Source organism: Anarrhichthys ocellatus, unplaced genomic scaffold, assembly GCF_004355925.1.
Source record: "Anarrhichthys ocellatus isolate YVR2014 unplaced genomic scaffold, GSC_Weel_1.0 scaffold62, whole genome shotgun sequence".
Taxonomy (NCBI): Eukaryota; Metazoa; Chordata; class Actinopteri; order Perciformes; family Anarhichadidae; genus Anarrhichthys; species Anarrhichthys ocellatus.
This window is the reverse complement of record NW_022280092.1, coordinates 260,448-277,705: the sequence shown is the minus strand read 5'-3', so window position 1 is coordinate 277,705 and position 17,258 is coordinate 260,448. Positions and strand designations below refer to the sequence as shown.

Sequence of the window (17,258 nt, the reverse complement as noted above, 5' to 3'; positions counted from 1 at the left end):
GTGTGTGTGTGTGTGTGTGTGTGTGTGTGTGTGTGTGTGTGTGTGTGCTGCGCTGGTCGGCCCTAATGAGAACAGATGGGAATAGACTGGTACTGAACTACTCACATCTGCAGCCCAGGCAGAATTCACTGTCCTGCCCTGCTGAGTCCTCTCTGCGCTCCCATTCTTTCCACCCACACTCCTCTATCAACTCCTCTTTCTTTGCATGTATGACCCCCATCCTGCACTCATTTTAATTCTCCTTTTCCCCTTACTTCTTCTCTTTCATTTCCCAGTTATTTTCTCTGTTGTCCCACACCTTTCCCCTCTTTTTCTCGACATCATGCTTTTTGTCCTTTTCATGTCCTTTTCCATTTAGTCCCTCCCCCTTTGTATCCCTCACTTTACCTCCTCTGTCCCCTCCTGACTCCACGTTATCTCCATCCATCACCCTCCTTCTCCCCTCCTCTTACTCTGTCCATCCATCTGTGGGTCTCTGGTGGCGGCCTCGTTGCAGATGGTAATGGGAGCACACCAGAGCAAATTGACGCGGGGAGGCCGTCGCAATTACAAGCTGCTTCCCCATCTCTCGTCTCTCCTTGTCTCCTCCCAGCATGTCAGCCTGACAAGCCTGCCTGCTGGTGAGGGAGGAAAGGGGGAGAGAGCAGGATAAATGGATAGTTGGATGGAAGAGGACAGAAAGAGGGAGGAGGACGGAAAGTAGAGAGGGGAGGAAAGGAGGAGGTTGAGAGAAAGTGAATAAGGGGGAAGAGGACAACTCATGCTTACTCTCCCTCTCCCCTCTGGTCCCTCATCTGTTCGACTTTGTCGAAGTGTGTGTGTGTGTGTGTGTGTGTGTGTGTGTGTGTGTGTGTGTGTGTGTGTGTGTGATAGTGAAAGCTACTAATCCACTGATTTGTGATGATCTCATCAACTCACAGTGATTATATCATTTCTAAGTTAATGTGGCGATTATTTAATGATGTCTCCTTTGAGGAAAAGCAGTGGCTCTTTTAATTACTGCCTTCACTCATTTAAAATTGACATTTTTGCACTGAAACGTCTCCAAAACAAATCTTTGGCCACATTTGGTCAGCAGCCTTTTGTGTATCTGTTTTGGGGTCCAAAAGGAAAACAGTCAGTGTGACTGTTGCTCAGTAACAGACTCAGACCCACAGCTTTAAAAAGTTAAAGCGTTGAAAGTTCAAGATCTCTATCAAACCAAGCTAAACATGACATTTTGGAAGTAATAATCTGTTACTCCTAGTCACCTCAGACGTCTCTTAGGTTGAAAAGAGGAGGTCTTAAATTGCTGCAGTACAGAAACAGAGGTGACTCACGATGAATAATAAGTTATCTGAAGCAATATGTGTTTTTTGCAGCTGCAAAACCCAAAATTTGTTTTGTTTCTGTATTCCTCAAGGTTGCAAACGACGAGAATAAAGCTGGAATTGATTTGGTTTGCAATCACTATCGTCATCGTCTGTTATTGTCATTGTGGCACTGAATCCCTCTTGTTATATGTGTCACCTCCACCAGCAGCAAAAGCTCCTCCCTGCTGTTTGGATTTATTTTTGTTTCCATTACAGACATATTGTTTAAAAAAATATTAGTTATTGCTTGTGGAGATATTAAAGATGTCAGAGAAAGAAACTTCACTTTTAAAGAAGATAACATTTTTGCAGAATAAGGTACTACAATGAGTCCTTGCATCTGATTGGCTAATTACGTATAATTCATCATGTGATCACTTGTCAGGTGCTCTAAACCGTTACTTACAAGTAGCTTGATTTTATTTAATATTTTATTTTAATAAAACTTAAATACACTTTTTTGATAAATGTACAAAAGCGCAAATTTAATTCATTGATCATTAGGTTTAAGTTCAGGTTTACTGAGTACAAAACCCCAACTCCCTGTCCTCTTTTTGTTGGTGTTTTAAAATATTCATTAATTGTATTAATCTTGTATTCATTATTGTTTTGTGAATTCAAGGCAAAGCTCCTTGTAAAATGTTTCCCTGTGCTCACTCTGATGTCATTGAGATCTCTGTGGAATAATACGCTTTCTTCTCCCACCCCATCACACAACACACAACTATACTTTTGCACATTTTCTACCAGAGGCAGAGCTTTTTCCATGCAAAAGTGCATCACAAATTGCATTGTTAAAAGTTTAAAATTCAACGTAATGTGTAATCTAACTTTTTATATGCATGATTCACCCTCAAATGCACGGAGTTATAGAAAGCGGTGCATTTCTCTGTTCTGACGAGATCCTAAAAAGAGTCCCGTGCAGATGAACTCGACACACCTCTACATTCTGTCTCTTTCCAGCCTGCGACATGAACGTGCACAACCAGTGTGTGGTCAACGTGCCAAGCCTGTGTGGGACGGACCACACAGAGCGTCGGGGTCGCCTCTTCCTCAAGATCGAGGTCAGCTTGGACCGGCTACACGTCACAGGTCGGTCTCGTTCTTTATCAGCATGTTTGTGTTGTACAGTCCTTCAGTCAGTCTCAGAGTGACGTGAGCAAGAGGGTCCCTCGTCTGTGAGTGATGTTCAGACCATTGAAATACATCTCTATAGTGATATTTATAACTTTGGGCTCCAAAGAGTGAATTAGACTTCTGTTAATGATCTATTCAGAAAAACTGTGTTTATTCTGCCTGTAGCCAGACACTTGCTTTAAGTGGTCACTCGCTCATTCACTCAGGGACACTGAGAGGATGCTGAGGATGCTTTTCTCTGTCAACTGACTTAAACTGCACTTTTTGAGCTAATCCAGCTTTCATTTCCAAATCAACCAAATCCCCGGGACCAGCGCGGGGCTGTGAGGTGATTTTTGGGTAGTGGCAGCAGTCATAAACTGAAGGTCATGTGACCCCCGACTATATTGCTCTTCCTAAATTATGATAACAGAAACATCCGTAAAAATGTGTCACTTCCTAAAACACGACAAGGACCACTGCACACAGGGAATTAAGCATAATGTGATTCCAGATGTTTTTTACCTGAAACCACAGGAAATCAAATCTAATTTCAACTTAAAAACTTAACAAATTAAAGATAAAATCAAACTTCACAAAAACATAAAAAACCCTCCAGAGAACTTTAAAAACAATGTAGCTTGCATCAGCATGACAAAAGTCCTGGCTGCCTTCATAACCTGCATGTCCCGTGTGTGTGTGTGTGTGTGTGGGTGTATTTTCAACGCCTCTAAATTATCCTGTCAGTCAACAGCAGCACCTGGAGTGGACAACTCACCGGCGTTAAAACCCCGTCGGCAGGGAGAGAGATGGCTGCCGGCTCACTTCTCTGTCGCACACACAAACACACAAACATGGCGAGACAGCGGTGGTCAGGGAACATTACAAGTGCTGAGGCCAATAAAGTGTTTTTAACTCAGTGGGGATCAAACAGGAATAACCTCCGGCTACAGCCGGGTTAGAATGTGATTGACTTGGAAATATATTGCTTTCATAAAAATGTGTTTGTTTGTTTATAGTCACCCAGATGGAAATAAATAAGCAGGGAAAGGAATCTCAGTCAGCTTACAGCATTTGTTGACTCTGCTTTTATATATTTTTATTCATAAAACATCCAGCTCTCTTACTGCTGAGGAGTGTCCGATCTCGCTGTCAGTCACATGTCCTGTTTTATGTCCTTGTTGTGAAGTGACGACCACCGTCGGCGAGAGCGAGGAAACAAGGCCTAATTTGACGGCGGCGGTCTCGTCGGCATGGTTACCTCAGTCCTTTCAGATCGGGCTGAATGGACGCAGCTGAAAGTGAACGGGGAGACGTTCACGGAGAGACGTTTGATTGATGTGCGCTCTCGTGTTGGCCTTGATTTGCATGCGTACACACACGCACACAAAACACCCAGCAGCGCTCCAGTGTTTATGAAAGTGTCGCTTCACACTGTGTCAACAGTAAGCTCAGCAGTAGTGCAATACTGATACCAATACTAATATTGACACTGATCATTTCTTAAGTGAGTATGTGATTTTTAAAGATAATGGTAATTTGGAGAAAGACAAAAAGGCAAATCATCACACGCCACAAGCAGGAATGAGTACAATTAAGTACAAATATTTGTAGCACTTAGGGTGAACTAAGGGTTTGAATTCTATTCATGATTGCATGACATGCCTCCTTATAGCTTTAAGTTATCTTTAAATTATGAAGAGGTTACTCATATTGCTGTGAGTGAAGTATCAACAGGTGAAAAGTTGCACCACGCTACGTTTCGTTGCTGCCTGCGACTCTGCGCAGCTGTGCGGTCCTGATGTCACGTTGGTTTCATGAATATTTCAGGGCTAATTTGGAACAAACATTATAGAAATATCTGGCTCTTAAGCTGCTAAACGCTCCACTGTGTTCACCAGCTTGTTGCCAACTTTGTCTGTCTACTGTTTGGTATATTGTACAGAGATTTGTTTTCTCTAGCTGCCTGCTGTTTGAAATGATCTTGACAAACGTGGTGAGACTGAATCAGAACAGCAGAAAACCAAAACAATGAGCTGAAAGATGCTAAAATGGGTTCATCACTATGAGTGAGTCGCATTACACAGTGATTTCATCCATTGGTAATATAAAAATATTGACCAGTGTAGCTTTAAAGGCATAATGAGTAGGATTTGATGTCAAAGTCGCCAGCGGGAGAAAGCCACTTTATCCTACTCATTGTGCTTTTAAGTATGCAGATTAAATTAAAAGGATAGAAAATCAGACGTAAACGTCTGTGATAGTGAAGGATCAGTTGAGACACAGCATGGGCTGTGATTGACAGAGGAAAGAAGATGAAGGGCGATACGGAGAACAGCGCAGGAGGGTTAGACGACAGTGGAAGTGTATGTTCTGCACTGTTTTTTGTTTTTTTTCCCTCCTCTCAAATGGCAGCGGTCTGAACAGTGAAGCCTCAGCTTGTTCTCCGGCTCCCCTCCGGCTCCCACAGACAAGTGGCGGGCCTTTGTGGTTCACCGCTCCGATGTGAACTTGATTAAATCTTTCCAGCCATGAAAACAGACACATATCCTGGGCTCTCTCTCTCTCTCTCCCCCCCCCCTCTTCCTCTCTGTAACCACCCTCCTCTCCTTTCTTCCCTTTATCTCTCCTCTCCATCCCTTCTTCCTATATTGACATTTCCTGTTATCATCTTCTACCTGTTCCTTCGAGACCGCAGCATGTCTTCCTCCTGCTGCGCTCCTGTCCATTCAGTCCTCCTCCTTCCTTTTCTTCCTCAATGAGACATCAACATCTGTCCTTTTTTTTCTATCGTCCTCTCTTTTCCGACCAGCTGAAACCAGTTGGGTGACTGGTCCTTTCCCCTCTGGCTCCAATGTTCTTCTTCTTCTACTACATCCTCAGTCTCTCATCATCTTCATCTATACCTTGTTTGTTCCTCACTCTCTTTTTTTCCGCTAATTACCTCTTTCATCCTCCTCTTTACTCGTCTTCATGATCAACGTCTCTTTTAGCGAAAGTGACATAAGCAACCTGCGGGCATGAGCCGAGGTTTATTCTGGAGCTTTAAGAAAAGACAAACATGCAAACGACCCTCCATAATCTGCCCACATGCACACACACACACACACACACACACACACACACACACACACACACACTCACAGGGCATCTGAGGACCGGGACAAGCACACAGCGGTTGACTCAGGGTGAGATTTCCCAATGCTGACATGTTCGCCTCAGGTTTGAAGCACGGTGAGGAACAATGACTTTTTATTTTTCTCCTCAACTAACAACAACTGACTCCACCATCAGGCCTGTTGTGCACATAAAGGCTTCCTTTTATATATTAGGCTTTTAATTCTAAGAGGCTTTTGTCGACTACGAGGATCACATTTACTGTATGTGTCTCTGTATCTGATTTGTCTGTGTTGTCCTATATGCAGAAATTGTGATTACGTTGTGTTTTACAATTATTTTATATTTTGTTTTATTTTATAAATATAGTTTTCAGCAAAACATTTGAAAAATTTTAAGAATTTGATTGTGTCAACAACTATAACAGCATGAACAGATCTTGAATGATACAAAACAATCCTATGCATTCGTAATCACATCACAATCAATATTATATTTATTATATATTTAATTAAGTATTTACTTATTGATTTCTTTCATTCTTTGTTCGGGGGACGGTTAGGGAACAGTCAACTGCTGACAAATATATTTTAAAAAAAATAATAAAAATGTCAATTTCTGCATAAAACAACAGTTGTGTTTGTATCGAGTCATTATCCTACAGGCCTTTCAATAATTCACTTAAAAATGTGCTCAATGAATCTTGAATGAAGGGAGTGTGGGTGGAAATGTACAAAGAACTATAAAGCACCACTCATGTCTCACTTAGTATCAGTGAACATTTCCTTCTTAAGTTAGGCCTTTGTTGAATTTTCTGATTCCACTTCCTTTAACTGACCACAACCACAAATAGAAACCCTAATATTATTTTCTCCCTCCACTGTGTGTGTGTGTGTGTGTGTGAGTGTGAGTGTGTGTGTGTGTGTCCAGATCCCTGACAGTGCACTGCGGGGATCCATCCAGCTTCCGTTTGGCCGTGCAGCTTTCCCCTTCAGATTATCAGGCATTCATTGGTTGCACATGGCATTGTTATGCAACAACACATTTGAATTTAAAAGCCTTTTTCGGGAGATTACTCTGTCGGCCCACTGCAGCCCCTGCACGCACCCGCCCTGGGATCCAAATGATATGTGATTTTTGTTTTGCTGTGGCATATTTTTTTGTTGTTAAGCAGACATTCAGCTCAGATACAGGAGATACTGTGAGCTTGGATGTGTGTTTTCATAAGAATATCATTAAGAAAAAAGTATCACAGGAAATGGTTAACTGTCTTTGTGCGGACGCAAGTTTCAGCTCAGCCTTATTATCTTCAGTTGTTCTGTAAGTGCAGGGAAATAACACTCAGCACTTTGGAGAAATTATCTGAGATATAAGACAATAAATAAGCATTTTGGAGAAGAGAGGACTTGAACTTTGTCATTCATTATCTCCAAAAAACAAAGGATCCAGGCTCTAAAAGTCTCCTCTAAGTGCCAGTGCACTTTCTTATTGTGCTGTATTGTTTGTAAAAAGGCAGAACATTTTCACTCCTGTGTCCTTCAGTGTGCGACGGTTTGCACAAAGGAGGAGATGCATGCTGGTCGTTTTGCTTCTCCCGTGATGCATGTTTGCGTGATGAAAACTGCAGGCTTGTGTTCAGTGATGGTGGATTAGTGAAGCCTCGGGTTGGGTTAACACATGTTTGTCTGCTTTTTACCTCTATGTCATGTGTGTTGTACAACAAGTGAGACAAAAACACACATGAGCACTAACATCTCATTTTATTGGTTTCTACCTCATGAGGAGCAAGAGGAGGACACAGAAGGAAAACAGCTCTTGTTGTATCTAAGCAACCACAGACAGTAGAGATGGTCCTTGATCACTGCTGATGATGTTTCATTGTGTGTGTGTGTGTGTGTGTGCGTGTGTGTGTGTGTGTTTGACCCAATAGTGTGTTTACAGGCGTGTTGAAGTTGCATTGGCATTGTTTGGCGCCAGCGTTGCCATGGAAGTGACTGATGCCTTTTACGCTGCCACAGCCAGCGGAGGATTTAGATGAGAACGTGGGATGCTGAGATTTTCCTTCTGCTCCTCTTACTTCATTTTGTGTGTATGTGTGTGTGTGTGTGTGTGTGTGTGTAGGCTTGTGGGCGAGCGAGAGACAGAGAGAGAGAGAGAGATTACTGTAGCTGAGATGTTGTATTGGATGAGGAGTGAACAATGTGGTTGAAGCAACACATTCATGAACAAGGTAACAGCGTCTGACTCTGGCTTCTTGTGTCAGATACACAACTCAGTGAGAGACTGCCCTCTGCTGCATGACACGGGATGAGCATGACAAAATGTGAAGCTGACGAGAAATATTACAGCATTACTACTTCATTATCCTGCATGCTTTTTACTATATTATGATTTAATTTAAAGCATAATGCTCGTATTTTAATTCACATTTCTGCATAAATAAATGTTTTTCATCTCTTCTTTTCTCCGTCTCCTCTCTTCACTCAGTGATGAAGATGAAGATTTAGAGCTTATTTGTCGCCATTCATTCTTTTTGGGAGAGTGTTTGATAAAGTAATTCCCACCAACCGAAGAAAAATGACCAAAATAGAAAATCCTAATTTCTAATATCTGAGAAAACTGAGAAAACCAGCAAATTAGATTTGAGGCATTTTCCCCTTAGGACTTAGATGATTAATTGATAATCAAAATATTTGCTGTTTAGTATTTTCTATCATTTCACTCATCAATGAATCCACTAATCCTCTTAACTTGTCTTTGTTTCTGTTCCATCATTGTTTTTATTCCGCTAGCGAGTTTTCTTTTCATAATTCATAACTTTTTATCCCTTAAAAGCATTTTCTTACTAACCTTACTCTCACACACAGCGAGGAACAGATAAATGTCAAAATCAGACTAAATCTCACCAACACAGAACTAAACGATCTGTGTACATCACGCTTCCTTTCTAACGTTTGCTTTGCATTCAGCCGTTCGATGTTCATGGTGTTTTAATGAAGAAGCGAACGAGTCCTTGTGTGAAAGTTCACACTGACTCCATGAAACATTCAGATTACAGCTTTGTCTTTCTCCTTCTTCACTCTGTGGGATTGCATTAAAATATGCAGAGTGGGGATGTTGGAGCTGATAAACAGGAGATATTGTGATATCTGGTTTCTGCTCTCTGTCTCTTATAGTTTTCTGGCGTTTTCACTCAAACTTCTGATTGATTTTAGATTTTCTTTCTTTTCTCTTCAGTCGTTGCTTAAATAATGACATTTATTTGCGCGTTCATGTGATGTTGCCAAGTGGGGCAGCGCTGGAGTCGGCCCATTGGCCACTTACAGTAGATGCTGTCGCCATGGTGAAAATGGCATACTCATGCCACCCCGTCTCCCCCCCGTCCCCCTCCTCCTGTTGCTATGTAACCATACTCCTTTTTTCCATTTGTCAGTTATCACACAGGGAAACGTCTCTCCTCCCTCACATTATCTGCTCACTTGTTGCCTGAACATTAGATAGAGAGCACTACGATGAAGAAGAGTGTAGTTTACTTGTTTCACAACAGCATGTGTGAGAAACTCTTTTAGTGAGAGTGTGATTTTGCAGTTGTTTGCGTGCGCCCTAACACCCACCGGCATTATAAACCAGTTGGTGCAGTTTCACAAGTGAATTTTGACAGTATGTTTTGCTTCCCAGCATGTCAGCGTATGTGGTGTCTGATTTGATGAGCCATTAGCTGAGTGACTGAGGACAGAAACACAGATCTGTGCCACGGGACTTTCTGGATAATTGGTTGTTTTGCCTGCTCACTTATCCCTCAGGTCACATGCAGTGCTCTCGCTCCCCAGACCTGCCAGTCTCAAACCCTCCACTAGATGCCCTCAGACTCTCTTGCCAGTCCTGGTTACCTCCCTACCTGTACACACCTGTTCCCACTTTCCTAATCAGCTCTGCCTGGCCCCGCCCACCTCCTCACCTGAGTGTCATTCCCTCTTCGTTCCCTTTGTCAAATCATCTCAGGGGAGAGGCCAAAAAAAACAACATGAGAAACTAATTTTACGTTACTGAGTGGCAGTTGGAAGAATTGACACCAAAGATAATTTTGTTCCATGTATGAAAAATAAGCAGATAATTACAGCCGGAGCGCATAATGTCTCACAACTAAAAGTTTAGGATTTAGGACTTGACTCATGGCCTGAGTGCGAAGACTTGGGACTCACAAAACAATGACTTGGTCCCACCTCTGCTGACTATCAATGTATCTCTCTGCAGACAATCACAAAGGCAGGAGGCAAAACAAAACAAGACACACGAGGAGTTAACTTCAAAATAAATGCAGGAATCACTAAACCTGAATGGAAAACATTAAAAAGTATAAAAACAGATCAAAACTGTACAGAAAGATGTATGACAGTCCGGTCTTAACACAAAGAGTCACAGGGCATGAGCCAAAACTGTGACATACACTTTTTCAATGCCTTAGTTAGAAACATGAACAATTTTTCCTCCAATTAAGAAGCCAAACTTATCAGTTGCCACAAAGCACAAGCATTTTAACTCTGGACTTTACCTAAATAAATGAAGTATGTTTGAAGAATTAAATGAGACTACAAATCTGGCCAGCCAAATCCTCAATGCTACACATTATGGTCTGTAACTTGCAAAAGACTTGTGTGATGTAATCCACACATGTGTAGTACAGAGAGATAATTCAGCTTGGACTGAAGCTCATATCTTTGCTGTCAGACCTCGGAGGGACTCACTGCCCCATCTCTGTGCATTTTAACCCCCGAGTCAGTGTGGAGTCATGAAGTATCCGATTTTGGCTCGTGGCTCAAACACACACACACACACACACACACACACACACACATATATGGTTACACTTTCTCCCCCTATCTTCTCTTCCATCTTCTAGTGGGTGAAGCCAGGAACCTGATCCCTATGGATCCAAATGGTCTATCGGATCCTTATGTTAAACTCAAGCTCATCCCCGACCCAAAGAACGAGACCAAACAGAAGACCAGAACCATCCGTTCCTCTCTCAACCCCTGCTGGAACGAGTCCTTCAGCTTGTGAGTTAATGATCACTTTACGATGCAAGGTTACGAAGTGAAAGTAGATCTGAAGGAGACGTTTTAAGGACTCGTTTTATTCTTGCAGTCTCCTTACATGTTACCTTTTCTCCTGTGTGTGTGTGTGTGTGTTATTCAGTAAGCTCAAAGCATCAGATAAGGACCGCCGGCTGTCCATTGAGGTGTGGGATTGGGACCGAACCACCCGCAACGACTTCATGGGCTCCATGTCGTTTGGAGTGTCCGAGCTCATCAAAGCTCCCAACTGTGGATGGTGGGTTGTCTTTTTAGTCCCTTTCACTTACAAGGGGGAATGTTTCACATTCTCCAAAACATCAGCTGCTGTCAGGAAGTTGTCACAGCCAGCCAGCAAAGAAATCAGATTGACATTACATGCTGCTTTTATACAGCGCAGTGCAACACGCTTTGTATGTAAAACAGTCAAGCAGAGTAACCTGCATGCAAAGTATTGTACCAGTGTCACTACTGGTATTGCTACAACTGTGATTAAACTAATCTTCCGTTAATATTCTGGTAGTATATACAGTGCGTGTTGCTCGGATTGGTTTTATAACCTTTATTACGTACAAAGCTTCCCCAAAGTGACACAGACTGGTTAAACAAAGCATTTCTACCAACTAGCCAGCCAAGACAAAGGACAGAGCTGTATCAGGAAGATATCAAAAACAGAGTTTCAGCAGTACGACTAAGCTCACAGCAGCCAACACACAGCTCAAAAGGCCAAATGGTGTGGGTGCTCCAGGCACTGACGGGAGGGCGTGGCAGGCCTGAAACACAGAGAGAGACAGCTCATTTCCAAAAAGAGGCCAAAGGAAAGGCAGTGGGTGTAACAAAGATGATGAATGAATATCAAACACTAGTCCGGTGGATTCATTGCATTGTAAAATCTTCATTCCAAGCTCAGACCTGGCTGTGTGTTCTTATCATACTATAAATACAGCTCAGTAAAGGTGTCTATTCACATGTATGTAAAAGGTCTTTAAAGGACTTTTAACACAGCTAACAATTGGTCCTTTAACACGTTGTTTTCTAGTCAGAAGCAGGAATGACATAACAGTAAGTAAACGTGGTTGCTGCAGTCTGCCATGGTGTTAACTTGACACTATACTGGCCACCGACCAACCAACGTCACTGTTTCACAGCAGCACACCGTGCGCAGACATAAATGTCGCCGACTCCATTCATGTTAAGAAAAAGCACCTGTCGGCGTCATTTCCTCGTCTCTCTGTCTTTGTCTGCCTGCTTTGTCTCACAGTGATAAACACACGCTCACGCCACGGCGCCATGTTAGCATACCCGCCGCCAGCTAGCCCAAACCGAGCCTGATTGACTGCTGCTTTGTGCACAGTCACAGAGCTTCAGGAAATAGCTGTGCATACACATGTAGCTCTGCTCCTGTGTGTGTGTTTGTCTGCTGTATATTCCAGATCATTAGACAAGTGGCCAGAGGATGTGTACATTAGAGATGGTGTCTAGTTGGCTCTGCTGACGGGAGCAGACCTGCAAAACACTCAAAAAGGAGAGGAATCAGATGATTGAAGTGGTGCAGAGATGTTAAGTTTTCTTGCTGTGTGGGTGAACCGGGGGAGAGATGCACGGATGATTTATTCAATGGAAAGTAGATCAAATATAGATTCACTTTTCTCCATCTTTTTTTGTTGCCTCCATCAGGTACAAGTTGCTGAACCAGGAGGAGGGAGAGTATTACAATGTTCCCATCCCTGAGATGGACGACGTCAACCTGGAGCTCAGGCAGAAGTTTGAGGTGAGGTCAACTAAAAACGTAACGTTCAATAAAACCACAATGCTTCTTCCCTTCTGTCACCACGGTAAACTGGCACTGTTGCTCAATATTTCATCTTTTTTATTATTAATTTGAGCAGTTTGGTCTTATTTTTCCGACCACATTTATTTTTACTGTACAAGTTCATTGCTGTCAAATTGTTTATAGTTGTAAGTGCATACTCATTGTGTACTCTGCTGATGATAATGTGAGGCATTAATTTAAATAATGTAATAAAAGTTTAATGTCGTAACATTTTCTTCCAAGCAGGTTTTTTGAGACTTTGTGGTTGTTTCACTTCAAAATGAATAACTGGCTGAAAAATGGCATTCAAAACTCAAAAACACTATCATTTGCTTTAAAAATGTTTGGCAGCATTGTATCGTTTGAAGTCAAGCAAAAATGTAAAACCACTGGCGTGGTCTTTTAAGTTTTTAAATGTAACCTAATCTAAAGAAACCTTCAGTGCAGCTAACTCTTGCTCTCTAGTGGCCGGTCCGTCTGCTGCAGTGAGGTTTCTGTTATAGCAACACATAAAAACAACTGTGCTTTAAATAAAGCTCACAACCTCTTCACGTCCATATCACTATCATGCAGTAGTATAGAAGCTGGCTGATATATTAATCGTTGCAATACAAACACGAGCACAGACGTTTTGGTTTCAACTGAGCGAGGGCGGTTTCATTAAAGTCCAGCTCCGTGTGTGCGTACAGGTGTTTTAATACGGAGCGTAAATATCATCTCCTTACAGCAGTCCTCAAGACGCCGAGTCTCCTCGTTTTTAATTTTCCGTTTCTCTCCATAATGTGCAACGCTGACCTTGACTTTCCTCCGAGGCGATAGCGTCTTCACACAGCTGTGCAGTTGCTGTGGAAACTGGGTCGAGATGCAGACATTGCGGCCAGATGTGACAGAAAAGGATGCACTCTGTTTCCTAGTGATGGCTGTGATCGTTTTATTGTTAACGGATAAATAGTAATGACTCATCAAATCTGTCCACATTTATATTTTCCCAGCACACACACACACACACACACACACACACACACACACACACACACACACACACACACACACACACACACACACACACACACACACACTAACCTTTGACTGCACTAATACGTGAGTTTCTTCTTTCTTCTAGGCCTGCCAGTTAAATATCCACTATCTCAAGGTAGCTCTTCTGCCTGCTCCGTCTCTATTTCTGCATCACGCTCACTTTACTTACCGTGTTGGGATTATTTGTGGATCTCTGCTGGGCTTCCACAAATGAATCCGATTTACTAACAAAAGCTCTCAATGGCATAAAGTTGAACCAGATTGCTGTCGTACACACATTTCTCCTCTCCTCCTCTCACACGCGTAGACACTAACTCTCTCCTCCTTTCCATCTCACGCTTAATAACGCATCTAAACACGCTATTAAAGGAGGTTACAAAGGAACATTCCAGTCAAACATTTAGAGGATTTTGAAGCAGCATCTGCTGCAACGGTCAGCATCAGCAAAGTCGGATTTGCAGCAGGAAAACAGCTGGTGTTCCTCCAGCTCAAAAAAAACAGCTTTTACATACCTGCTCCCTACCCTACACACAAACACCACGCAGCATTGTTAGTAAATTTGTGCACCAGTCAGGCCGATGTTGGTGTCGTCATCTTTACCACTTTCTGTCATTGGCCAAGAGAGCATTAACACCCGCTCCTCATTGGCTGAGAGTGTGGTCCACAGTCCTCCCTCTACTAGTCTGACTTCGGTCCGGACTATAGAAGGCAGGAAGCATGGTTGGACACTTGTGCACTGTAAATGTGTGAATGAAAGCACACACAGGCAGGTTCTTGCTGTTCTTGGTGTGCATGCCAAATCCCTCCACGCGATGGCAGTGTTATAATATTATAAGACTGTTGTGTGGCTGCACTCTGTGTTTGATTCAACTTTCTGTCGCCACTCTGACAGAACTGTTCAAACTTTTTGTTGTGTTGACAAAAGTTGATGTGTTGTTTTTTCAGGGATTGTTCATGATGTGAAATGTTAGACGTGTACAGTTTATGTAAATGTTCCGTGTTTAAAAAACCAGCAGATGGTAAGGGTGACGAGAACAACTACTGCAAGTTACAGCAATCAAATTAAGCACAGCACCACACCATTATTCAAATGTGTGCTAGTATGTAAAAACTTTCCTGTGCAGTGTTGACATGCACAAAAATATCCGTTTGACTCTTCCAGCAGCGCTCACGTAGTGTTTATGTCAGTAGGGAACCGGCTTTTTGGGGTTGTGATCCCTAAAAATACAGACGGCAGTAAAATCAAAAAGTATTTTCCTTTGGAGGGTTTTCAATGCCAGACGAAGAGTATTTTGCTTAAATAAGTAATAATGAAAGAAAAGACAGAAAAAATGATCATATTTTTAAGTAAGATTTGTTTGGGGGTTGGGTTAGGAACCATAAACCACAGCCATGATGAAGAAAGCCACAACAAACTATCAATCAATGACATTTGAAAATCGTCATCAAGTCATATCTGTACCCCCATCACTGTACCATTATGTAAACGTATTTATCTGTTATAAAAGTGTGCCTTTAGAAAGCCGGCTACAAACCTGTAAGGTGCAGAGGTTCCTGCCTGGTTTATGCACACGTGCCTCCTCCGGGAATCAGTCGCACCTGCGCTGCCAGGTGAAATCAATTAACTGAAATGAATTACTGGACCCTGGAAGCAGGATGGGTCAAACGAAAACTCTCCCCCACAGTCTCTCTTCTGTAACTACAACTGACACATCTTGTTAATGTTTACATTATCCTGCTCTTAATTAGCCTAACCTGGTGTCAAACATGTGGTAGTTGTTATTTTGAGCATATTACAGCATTGAGCTAAGAATAGAGAAATGGTTGGTGTGCACCCGTCGGTTGCCTGTTTTCTCTATCTGACAGAAACAGACAACACGAAGCAGCCATGATGGGAGCTGGCAGAGTCCTAATTGCCCTTTTTGCTCAAAGACGCCTGGCAGGACAGTCATTATAACATCAGGGAACCTTTGCAACGCTGGCACCCCCTGCTTACCGCCCATCCTGCTGATTATCTGTGAGGATGTCTGGCATGTCAGCGGGGAAAAAAACAGCTCACTACGTTCTCTCAACATAAAAAATAGAAAAAGAGTAGAGATGCTTGATTTCTGCCTTGAATAGAATGTAACATGCGAGAGATGCGTCCATCGTGGCACCTTGTAGCAAATGGGAACACAATAACTGCTAAACAATTACAAGATTTATTAATCGTGTATTAGAATTTAAATTAATGAGCCAGCATGCAAAATATAGTCAAAATATTGTGAATGGGATTGAAAATATAAAAGATCACGTAACGTCAATAATACATCCTGTTATACTACCTTTTACATTTTTATTTCTAATTAATGATGCAATAAATATATTTTAGTTTCACTTCATCATTCATTTATGTCATTTTTGGGTTCTTGCATTTCCGACCCATTTAGAGAGATATTTTTACTACATTTAAAAATGCTTTTGTGTTCATTACGTTATCATTTGTTAATGTGTTTTCAGTTTGTATGATCTCGAGTTAAGCAGCAGAACGACACACAATCCTTCTGTGAGTAATAGCTGACCAGCACACATCCTTCAAAATGAAGCAACCGCTGATTAAGTCCTGCTTCGTGTGGCACTCTCTGATCCGCTCTCTGTAAAAGCCAGATGTGAACATCTGACTCCAGACCAGCTGTTAGACACCAGCATGACAACTGACTAAGCGCTCCATGTCCACTCCTAATTATTTTCATTAATATTTGCTTTATTTGTTAATGCTAAACACACTGTGTAGATAAAATGACATATAGATAATGAATATACTGTTTGCTTTAATACCATTTTCAACTTTGCACAGAAAGCCAAGCTGGGCCACGGTAAGAAGGTGATCACGCCGTCAGACCACCGGCGGTTCAGCCTGCCCTCGAGTAACATGGACCGGATCCGACTGAACGACTTCAACTTCCTGGCCCTGCTGGGGAAGGGCAGCTTTGGCAAGGTGGGAGCCCGAGACTGCAGACGTAATATAAAGGCTAAAAGATCATTGCAGCGCTTTAAATATGACAGAAGAACGCCCGATAGTCCGCATTTGTTTGCTGTTCCAAAAGTCCATAATCTCTTAGTTTCATTGTGACCATTGACCTGCGGTGTCTTCGTCAACCGCAGGTGATGCTGGCAGAGATGAAGTCGACAGAGGAGCTGTACGCCATCAAGATCCTGAAGAAAGACGTTGTGATCCAGGACGACGACGTTGAATGTACGATGGTGGAGAAGAGGGTCTTGGCCCAGAGAGACAAACCGCCCTTCCTCACGCTGCTCCACTCCTGCTTCCAGACTGTGGTGTGTGAAAACTTCAGCCAAAGTCACGGCTACTTTTTTAAATACGTATACTTCCTGCACTGCTGCAGAACTGCACAGACACACAATAAAATATCACTTAAATTCAATTAAAGGGTGCTATTGTGCTCCCTCACCAGTCCTTCCACAGCCGTCTCTCTCTCTCTCTGACATTTAAAACCGAATGTTTGTCCACGGCTGTATTTGCCTTTTTCTACTTACATTTATTCACACTCTCTCACCGGTGCCCCTGCAGAGAAAATTGATACTGAGCTGAGGCCACCCTTGAATACGAAGTCTCCAGTATGACGTCAACTCTGTGCGTAGACAGGATGACTCAAGGGGTCTTTAATAAAAATGACATTTACTGATCAAAGCTGGCTGACTTATAATACAGGTACATGAGGAGACTGCAGCATGAAAGAATAGACCATG

At 42.4% G+C, this 17,258-nt stretch overlaps 1 protein-coding gene across 2 annotated transcripts in view; it reads left to right on the top strand.

Annotated features, from left to right (window-relative positions):
* The window catches only part of prkcab (protein kinase C, alpha, b), an 85,895-nt gene that overhangs the window by 57,940 nt on the left and 10,697 nt on the right, over positions 1-17,258 (top strand). The window contains exons 5-11 of one of the 2 annotated variants that reach the window (XM_031872099.1): positions 2,316-2,444; positions 10,486-10,642; positions 10,782-10,916; positions 12,335-12,428; positions 13,594-13,623; positions 16,345-16,485; positions 16,653-16,853. In XM_031872099.1, the coding sequence (XP_031727959.1) occupies positions 2,316-2,444; positions 10,486-10,642; positions 10,782-10,916; positions 12,335-12,428; positions 13,594-13,623; positions 16,345-16,485; positions 16,653-16,853 (887 nt within the window). The remainder of the gene's footprint in view (positions 1-2,315; positions 2,445-10,485; positions 10,643-10,781; positions 10,917-12,334; positions 12,429-13,593; positions 13,624-16,344; positions 16,486-16,652; positions 16,854-17,258) is intronic. The other variant, XM_031872100.1, reaches the window with a different exon arrangement.